The sequence below is a fragment of the Hesperophylax consimilis genome, chromosome 11 (genome assembly GCF_061612785.1).
Source record: "Hesperophylax consimilis isolate HC1 chromosome 11, BYU_Hcon_1.0, whole genome shotgun sequence".
In the NCBI taxonomy this organism is placed as follows: Eukaryota; Metazoa; Arthropoda; class Insecta; order Trichoptera; family Limnephilidae; genus Hesperophylax; species Hesperophylax consimilis.
The window spans coordinates 33,981,700-33,992,216 of NC_142846.1; the positions used below are offsets into that span (position 1 = coordinate 33,981,700).

The 10,517-nt window shown below is 36.0% G+C and overlaps 1 protein-coding gene across 1 annotated transcript; it reads right to left on the reverse strand.

Moving 5' to 3' along the window:
- Positions 1 to 2,587: 2,587 nt before the first annotated feature.
- LOC149420075 (uncharacterized) lies at positions 2,588 to 5,259 on the reverse strand. The gene is made up of 7 exons (XM_089636945.1): positions 5,182 to 5,259; positions 4,864 to 5,095; positions 4,637 to 4,784; positions 4,395 to 4,501; positions 3,796 to 3,883; positions 3,481 to 3,630; positions 2,588 to 2,655 (listed from the first exon to the last, which is right to left on the reverse strand). The coding sequence occupies exons 1-7, from the start codon at positions 5,196 to 5,198 to the stop codon at positions 2,588 to 2,590; spliced, it is 810 nt and encodes a 269-aa protein (XP_089493071.1). The 5' UTR covers positions 5,199 to 5,259.
- Positions 5,260 to 10,517: the final 5,258 nt, after the last annotated feature.

Genomic DNA, 10,517 nt, shown 5'->3' on the forward strand with positions numbered 1-10,517 from the left:
CGAAACCATTGATCTTTTACGGGAAAAGTTTCCGGACCGTGTTATCTCTTGAAGAGGTGATCACAATTGGCCACCGATATCTTGTGATTTAACACCTTGCGACTTCTTCCTTTGAGGCCACGTGAAAGAGAAGGTCTACGCCAACAGCCCAGCGTCGATTCAAGACCTCAAAGATGGAATTCGTGAGGCTATCGAGGACATAAAGCAGCCACTTTGCGATTTGGTTATGGAAAATTTCATGAAAAGGATATGGTCCTGTAGGCGTGGTCGTGGTGGTCACTTGACTGATTTTATTTTTCACTATTAACGGCATACCTTCCTCTTTATAATAAAATAAACATTCGAACATTTATATTAAAAAATGGCATTTTTATTTGAATATCAAAATAACACCTCTTATTGGAAAACCCTATAATAAAAAAATATGTTTTCAATAGAAATGTATGAACGAGTAAAGGAAACAATATGGTACTATAGTTAAGATTATCTGTGACAGTTTCACTTGATTTACTTTTTTGATTTATTATAAAATTATTTACAAAATAAATTAAAACCGGTTTGTGCTTGAAATCGAACGATTCTAGCCTATTACGTATAAGGTATACCAAGAATATACACAATTTTGGCTTGTAGCTTTCTCTTAAGTCGTAGCTAGGCGACAGTCGGCACGTTTCTATGCCATATCTCCCTCTGTTTTCATAATCTATAGATAGGAGAGGACTTGCCTTTCTCTTCAAATTTCTGATGCCGTAGTACATAATTATCTGTAAAAAACATAGTAAGTAAATTCTTATGATCTTACTAATAAAGCGTGTTTTAAATTTTATTCAACTGATAAACAATCATTGATAATAATCATAATATTTGGCTAGTTTATATAGCGGTGGTTTCGTGAAAAATCACATCAATGGCGCTGTACAAATATATTTATTAAATAATTCATTAATACTAGATGATGTATGGTAAATGGTTGTTAATCAGTTGTGTAAAATTTAAAACAAGTTTATTAGTAAGGTGGTTATTGTTTTTAATAGTAGGTATATTAACAAAAAATTCATAAATAGTAAAACGTAATTAAAAATTAAAATGCTTAAATTAAAAATATCACAAATTCAGTCAGATTCCTTTTATGGTAATTAAGGTAAATCAGAAGGTTTTATTAAAATTGCTTTTTATTTATTTAGTATTATAGCTAAGATTATCTGTGACAGTTTCACTTGATTAACTGTAGCGCCCTTCGTGGCAGCAGGACGCGTCCTAACGCTTCCTCCAACCGCTTTGTGTTTTTTTAGTATTTTCAAGGGACATTTCCCTGGCAACATCCCTTTGAAATTATTTTTAAAATCAATCCATCAACATTTGAACTTAAATAAAAATAAACTTAATAATTATTAGAACTTTAAAATATGTGATTTGAGTGCAGTGTTTTAAAGTGAATATTCTGAAATTTGCTCAAAAATATCGGACTTTCGAAACGAACGGCGACCGGTAAATGCACTCCAGATGTTTTCAACAAAATTCTCGGAAACTGGGCAAGCTTGGACACTGGCAAGTTTTTTACTAAGCCCAGGGCAATTTATTACCCAACCGTCGCTTTTTATTGCGGACAGAATGCACCACTTCAACAATTACCAGGAACAGGATTACATGGAGATAAATGATGGACTTGCCAAACGTCACAGCGGTGCTGCCAGGGTCTCTTATCTATGTGAGGTGTCAGCGCTTTATTAGCAGCAGATACATACCTGGACGCTGTTGTTGGACGCGGTGGACTCTCTTACTGCAGCAGCTGGTCCAGTTCCTTCACCACTTAGGCTCAGTTGCATCGAAAATAGTTAAAGTTACTTTTTAGTTAAGGTTAAATAAAAGTAACTTTTTTATCATTTCTCGCTTAAATGGGTTGTTTCAACTTCGTTTAAATAAAAGTTAACTAAATTGTTACAAAATAGTTACTTTTATTTAACCCAGCGATGTTCAGAGTTTAAAGTTAGATTTTGGTCAATTTTAGTTCAGCTGTCATCCGTCACCATCTTTCAAGGAACGAAATATTGTTTGAAGAGAAAATAGTTGAAAAAATGTCCGACAATCCGGGTTTTGATAATCGATTGATTTTAGAATATGTGGGAAATAGAAAAAAGAAACAATTTAATCCACGAACCGATCATTTTCTGTGGGAAGAGTTGGATTTTATCGCCAGATTTCGGATGTCGAAAAGTATGGTTAGGCAATTAACATCACTCATTGCTAATGACATCACGTCTACAAACAAGTAGGTTTATTTAAACTAATGTATCTAATAAGTTCTATTGATAATATACTAGCATAGTTATATTGTATGTAACTGACAAAATACATTTTTTTGTCATTTCAGAAATCATGCTGTTTGTGCTGTGGACCAGGTTCTAATAACATTGCATTTTTATGCAACAGGAACGATGCAAAGATGCACAGGAGACATCTCTGGGGTGCATAAAAGTACTGTCTCGCGTGTAGTAGACAGGGTTAGCAGAGCAATAGCCCGCCTTCGGTCACAATATATTGTATTTCCTCAAACAGAGAATGAAATTCAGCAGTGTGCCAACGAGTTCTACAGCATTGCTCGATTTCCCAACACAATTGGTGCCATCGACTGCACCCATATAGGAATTCTCTCTCCTGGAGGGAACAATGCTGAGTATTACCGTAATCGAAAAGATTACTTTTCATACAACGTGCAAGCAATAGTGGATGCCAACTGCAAAATAACCAACATTGTGGCAAGATGGCCAGGTTCTACACATGACAGCACCATTTTTAACAATTCCAGAATTAAAGGAAAACTGGAAGATGGGCTCTATGGAGCCAGACACCTAGTTGGCGATCGTGGTTATGCGGTAAAACCGTATTTATTAACCCCACTGGCAAATCCTGTTTCTGACGCTGAACTTTTGTACAATGAAAGCCAAATCAGGACAAGAAATGTTGTAGAAAGGACTTTCGGGATATGGAAAAGGCGTTTTCCTGCAGTAGGAATGAAATTGAGAATCGATGCCACAAGAGTGGAAGCCGTGATTGTAGCCACAGCGGTGTTGCACAACATATGCACTAACAACAATGTCACAGAGCCACCAGACTTTGTCACCATTCTCCAAGAAATTGACGGAGGACATTTTCCTGAAAATGTTGGACAGGGTAATAATGACATACGACAAAATCTTGTCAACAGTTATTTTGCTCATTTATTGTAATTTTTTGTATAAAATAATGTATTAATTAACTTAAAAATAAAAAAGATTTACAAATAATAATAGAAAGAAAGAAAATAAATGTTTTAATCTATTGTAACGGGGAAATCATTCTCCTTTCGGTTTTCCTCTTTGAATTTTTTTACTTCTAACTCGTGTATATGTTTCATGTGTTCAATTTTCAATTCAAAAATAGCTTCACGATGCCTGTCTTCATGTTTCATCTGTTTAATTTTTAATTCAAAAATAGCTTCACGATGCCTGTATTCCTGTTCGTGAAGATTTTTTTTGTGCTCGAGGTCTAAATCTGTAGACAAATCTACAGATTTTTTTTGTGCATCCGCCAACTCCATGAAATTTCTGCGGACATCGTTTGGCGTGGATAATTTTCTTTTTCTTGATAGGCCTAAAAAAATATTACATTACATTAAAAACGTTAGATAGTAAGTACCTACTACCTTTCTAAATTATTTGTCTAAACTACCTAGTTTAGACAAATTTACTGAAACATTTAGTGAGATGCTGTTAAGATAATAAGATTCTATAATACTTAAGGCACAACTAAACTCACTTTTCAGGGATGGTGTTATTGGTAAGCGTTTAGTCGCTACACCTTGATACTCCGATGCACAAGGGAGTGGGGGATCTTCCACTGCCACCTATAAAGACATCATTATTCCATGTTATTGTGGGAAGAATAATTAGCTAACAGTTGGGGGACAAGTTCCATACTCATAGCGGGTAAATGAGTTCTCCCTTTTCAACACGTATTGTGCTTATGGAAAAGTTTTACAAGACGAGAGATCTGGGTTCGAGTCCCAGTTGCAACCGCTATCTTTTATTTTTTCTGTGTCATGTACATTTTCATATTTTAATTTAGATTATTATTATTATCTTCTTCAATGATATATTACATTGATGAGAATAACCTTCAAAAGTTAAATAGAGAGTTTTCTTATAAAAAAAGTAGTATCAATTTTATTTGTACTTTTGTATGTAATTGTGGTGTCATTTCTCAATCAAATGCCACAATTAACTGTTATACTCTATTTTTTTATTATTTCTTAATTAACAATGATTTTATGATATTTAATCAGTGTTTAGGGTATATTTATACCGTTGATATTAAATAAATAAATAAATTGTAAAAAATATTAACGTCTTTCTTACAAATTCCATCAAAAATGGTGTCTGAACATCCGCTTCTTCCACAGTTGGGTGTTCCGGTGTCTTGGGTCTTATGTGCAGGATCGGGGCGCACGGAAGAATTTCAGCAGCTTCAAACAGAATGTTGGATTTGGTTTTATAACATATTTTGTCATAAATAAATGATTATTCGCAATCCATAACTGTGAATGAAAGTAAAGATGTTTGGAATGCTAATCATACAGTGGATAGTATATAGAACTTACTTATAGAAGCATCGTCATCAAATTCAGAGTTGATCCCTTCCATGGATATTTGCATGGCACCTTGCATCCACGTTGCATTATCGCTGAGCTTGGATGGTGGTGGACCACCCCCAGTCTTTCGGCGTTCTTTTGTGAATTGTGAAGATTCCTGGAAAAAACATTAACTCATCATTTCAATTTTAAAACAATCCACGACTTCAGAAAACAATGTGTGACAATCTACAAACCTTTCTAGCAGACTTTTTCAAGTTTTCAAACTTGTTTCTAAGCTGTTTAGTGGATCTATAACGGTTTGCGGGACAGGAGGCGTTATATTTGGTTGTCAATAGTTCCCATGTCTGGTCCTTCTCTTTGACATGCACAGCATCGCTTTTTTTATTCAAAAGAATATTCTTGTGGGCCTCCACGAGCTCTCTCAGCAAAATGACATCTTCGGCGCTAAAGTTTGAAGATCTCTCTCTGAAAGTAAAGTTCGTCGTATTGAGAAGAAAATAATATAACAAGTCGAATAAAATACACATACGACGATAATAAAACCTACTTACTTTGTGATTGTTTCCATTTTTATTATTTATGTTTAACTGAGCTGCGAAATAACCTCAAAACTTCGTAAACGTCAAAGATGCGTCAAACAAAGACAATGATAAAGCGCGTTGAACTGCAGTGTTGACACGCGTAAAAATAATTATGTGTTTATTTTTATTAACAAACATCAAATACAAGGAAAATTCGAAGCCATTTCGATGGCAACACTGGTAACTTTAAACTAACTATTTTAATGTTGGTGCAACTCAATTTTGTTGAATTTTAGCTTAACTTTAGTTAGGGCTTAAACTCAGTTTAAATATTTAACTTTAAACCTTACTTTAATTATTTTCGATGCAATTGGCCCTTAGGATTCTTGCTGCAGAGTCTCCATCTTCTATCTTCGTAGAACGTCACAGCGGTGCTGCCAAGGTCTGGTATCTGTGAGAGGTTAGTGTGTCAGCGCTTTATTAGCAGCAGACACATACCTGGACGGATGACGAACCTCGTGCTGGCACTGTTGGTGGACGCGGTGGACTCTTTCGCTGCAGCAGCTGGACCAGTTTCTTCACCACCTGGGATTCTTGCTGCAGAGTCTCCATCTTCTATCTTCGTGTCACCTGTTCCTTTACTTCATTTTACTTAACTTAACTTCACTCTATTTTTGTAATATTTATATTTTCTGTAATACCTGCATCAACTGTAAAGCGCCCCTGAGGTGATATCTCACAAAAGCGGCGCTATACAAATTATCCAATAATAAATAAATAAATAAATAAATAAAATAAAATTAACTTATTATAAAATTATTTACAAAATAAATAAAAAACAGTTTTTTGCTTGAAAACGAACGTTTCTAGACTCCGTTTGTCAAGTGATTTTAATGCCTATTACCTACGATATAAGGTATACCACAGACACAGTGGCGGATCCAGGGGGGGGGGTCACGGTGGTCATGACCCCCCCCTGGGCCCCAGCCCAGGGGGGGGTCATGACTACCTAGGTCCTGGGCCCATCCAGGACCTAGGTGGACCACTAATTAAAATTGTTAAACATAATGTTTTTATATATTTTTTGTCACAATATAAATTTTATTTAAGTACTTTCAATATTTAATTAATTTAATATAATACTTTGTTTGACGGCAAACGCATTATTCGGGAACGAACGCATCGAAAATTCGAATGTTACCGCGTCACCGCGCACCGCCACCGGCGCGCGCTTCGGCCGCCACCTTTCATATTATTATGACACATTTCGTGTAACCACGTATGACGCTTGCGCGCGCTTTGTTTCGACTAACGTCTAGCGTCTAGCAAAACCTAACCTCAATCGGAACGACTAAACTTTATTAATAAAGTGTTTACTTTTATTTGTTTACTAAGTTAAAAAAAATAAGTTCCAATATAAGTAATAGTGTTCTTAAAAATTGTTGCTGCAAATTCAATTCATTACAAGAAATGGTAAGTAATCTAATCAGTTTCTTCATTATGCCAGTGTATGTGTGTTTAAACTCAAATGTTATTTGTTAATGTTCTAAGGCTGGGGATAGACTCGTAAGTTTTTTTCCTGTAAATCGCTCTTGAAGGCGAGTTTGGCCAAATTCCCAATGTAAACGACACCAAAAGTCACTTAACGTAATTTTAGTAAGTTACAGAACTTATTCTTTCGGAAGTTTTTTGACAGGTCTGGACAGGTCTAACGCGCCCGCGCGAATTACCAGCCTTCCTATACTTCCTAAAGCAATTTTTAAGGCGAGACACAACCTCGTTCATCGAGGTTTTGCCCAAGGCTAACATTTTAATTTATTTCGGCGAAATTATAATTGAATTTAAAAAAAATAAAATTATGCCGCACGAGGGATGCAAGTTATTTATATTTTAGATTAATAAAAAAATACCTTACAATTAATATATTTTACGTTCAACGATTTTAAAACTTTATAACCCGTGTATAACTATAAAGTTAGCGGACTTAGCGGTAAGTACCAGATTTTATTTTTCTAGATGATGAATAAAAGAACGTATTAGTTACATTTTGTTAATATATATACATATTATATTTAACTTAATCAAGTTTCTTTTTATTAATATTTATATGTACCTATTAATAATTCACTTTCAGAATATTTTTGTTTGGATTGTAAATAAATAAAATCAATTCAAATTTTATAAATATTTACTTTTATTAGCGTTCCCCATAGTTTGAGGATTGTCGATAATATTGACTACGCTGCCGGCTCGGCCGCTGCTGGCAAAATAGAATGGACGGTATTCATCCACCAGGTAACAAGGTATTAACAAGCGTATGGAAGCATCGGCGAACGGAGATCTCGCTGGGCGCTTCTTACGTATTGCAAGCACCGCGTCATGGCAACAATATTTTTTTCAAATTACTTGCCTCGTGCAAATCAGGCCAAAATATGACGGTGCAAGGCGCTCGGTTTTAAAATTTATAAAGCACAAGAATCGAAATATTTCCAGCGTTTATATTCCTCTTAAATATGGAAGTACAGTACTTACATTTTGTTGTGTATAAAGCTTCGGGCTTTTAGACACAGATGGCAGTGCTCGTAGTTTTAGCCTCCGACGACAGAGGGCGTCTCAGCTTCAGGTTAGGTTTCATTTGGAATCCCTCTGGCAGACCGAATCTAGCTAGGACCGATAAAGGTTGACCAACGCGGTTATATTGTACACGCGATATTCTAAATAAACCAGTTAATAACAAGTAACCTATTTATTACTGAAAGAGGTATCTTCCATCCAAGGAGTGTTGGAAGTCTGTGGCAAGAAGTCCACGGCTGACTACCCTGAAGGGTAGAACATCACAGCTGGCGCAGTCGAAGGATAACTGGAGAATTTTTTTTTGTTGTCACACGGCAGCAAAATTTTGTCAACCGGGAACGTGAGGGCTAAGTCACGGGGTGACTTCCAATTGTGTTTTCCTTCGTGGAGAAGGGAGACAAGATTGGTTATCCAGGGCCGTAGAGGCCTAGGATCGACGTTTTCTGTTCTAGGAATTAAGAGGCAATTTACCAGAGGACCATTTTAACAAAGGAAAATAATCCATTGCCAAGGCGAGCGGTGGAGCTAATTTGGAACAATAAAACATTGCCAGGACGTGCGGTGTTTGCAGCATCTATCTATTGCCAAGGCGAGCGGTGGATAATAACAACTTTTGAAGGAATTTCTGGAAGATTGGCGGCGCAGAGAAGAGTTCCTGAGTTAAGTGGTTGTTTTTTTTGTTGGAGGTTATTGTTCCGGGTTTTGTTTTTTTTTCTTGTGTGTTTTTATTGTGGTCTGTGCTTCGTGTAGATATGGAATCGGGAAGAATTCCGAGTTTTAATCATCTCGAGGGAGATTGGTTCGTGTTTAAGCTTCGTCTAGAACAGTTTTTCGTTATAAATGATGAGATTAACGCGGATAAAAAAGGGCGTTTCTGTTAAATCTTTTGGAGCCGGATACACTCTCTTTGTTGATAAATTTGTGTTTTCCACTTAGAGTTACGGACGTTTCGTTTGAAAAATTATGGGCACTTCTTGAAAAACATTGTAGTAAAAAGCGTTCAGTATTCAAAGAACGCGAAGTATTTTTTTCAGCAAGACAAGAGGCGGGCGAATCCATTAAAGATTTTGGGGTTAGATTACGGTCTTTGTCAACTTATTGTGAGTTTGAAGCTAGGTTGGAGAAAAATTTAGTAGATATGTTTGCCATTGGATTATTACCGGGTCGCATTAAAGACAAGATTTACTTGGAAGGGCTGAAATTGTCACTAGCGAACTAGAGGAAATAGCTAATAGTATGTCAGTTTTAGACGTTCCAAATAATTCAGTTAAATCAGAGGTTAACATCATCAGTAAGAATACTAGCAATAGGCATTTTTCTAAGGGCAATAAACAAAAGTTTGCCGCGAGTTCATCTGTAAACAAACCGACGTATACAGTACCATCGGGTGCGAAAACCCAGTGCCGAATTTGCAAGAAAACGGGTCATTGTACTAATTCATGCAAATTTCGCAATGCGAGATGCTACAAATGCAATGAAGTAGGTCATCTGCAAAAATATTGTGTGAATAATAACTTTTCAAATAGTGTAAATCCAATTGTTGAGGATTTTTGTTGTAATAATCATGTGATAGCTTCAATAAAACCGTTCACAGCAGACATTATAATTAACGACAAGCTTTTTAGAGCGATGGTCGATTCGGGATCTTCGTTAAGTGTAATGCAGGAAGAAATCTTTAAGCGTCATTTTGGTTCATTAAAATTATTGGCGGATAACCGTATCATTACTGGGTACGCAGGGAATCCTTTGAAAGTTATTGGCAAAGTTATTTTTGACGTGAAGTTCAAAAATAAAAACAATAATGTTACATTTACAATTATTGCGGGAGGTTCAGATCTAATTGTAGGTAGAGATTTCATGGATATTTTTGGGTTAGAAATCGCTTCAGTACAAAATACAATTAATTCGGTGGACCCTGAAGAGGAATATAAGGATAATTTTATTCGTGAATTTCCGGATCGATCGGTAGACGATCTAGGTTCCGATTTCATAGGCTATATAGAAAAGTGTGAACACTTAGATGTAAAGCGTATAGTCGCAGCGACAGGCTCAGACCCAGAAATTCAAGGAATTTTAGGGCATCTTCGTAGAGGGTGGCCCAAGTGGGTAAATCGCAACAGTTTTTTATGGAAATTCTGGATTAAAAGGAATGAATTATCTATTGAAAATGATTGTTTGTTTTGGCAACATAGAATTATAATTCCAAGTTCGCTTCAGAATATAGTTTTAGATTTGTTACACAGATCGCATTTGGGCATTGTAAAAATGAAGGGATTAGCCAAAGGTTATTTTTGGTGGCCGTCAATGAACAAAGACTTAGAGAAAATCGTTCAAAGTTGCAAAGATTGTGCAGCAGTTAGGCCGTTACCACCTAAGAGTCATTTATCAGTCTGGCCTAATTCAGGATCAGCATGGAAGAGGCTGCATCTGGATTATTGTGGGCCAATTTCGGGGAAAATGTTTTTAGTTATTTGCGACGCTTTCTCAAAATGGGTAGATTGCGTGGAAATACCGAAAGCAGACTCAAGTCATACGATTAATGAGTTGAAGAGAATTTTTTCAAATTTTGGGTACCCGGACTGTATTGTAACTGATAATGGAACCGTTTTTACTAGTCAGGAGTTCAAAGATTTCTTAGAGTATAATAATATTGAGTTTTTAACAACGCCAGTGCGTCATCCCCAAAGCAATGGGCAGGCAGAAAACTCGGTAAAAACAGTGAAGAATTTTTTAAAGAAAATTCTTGTTAATAACGTATTTAAGTCAAATTATAAAGATAGATTATATGAATT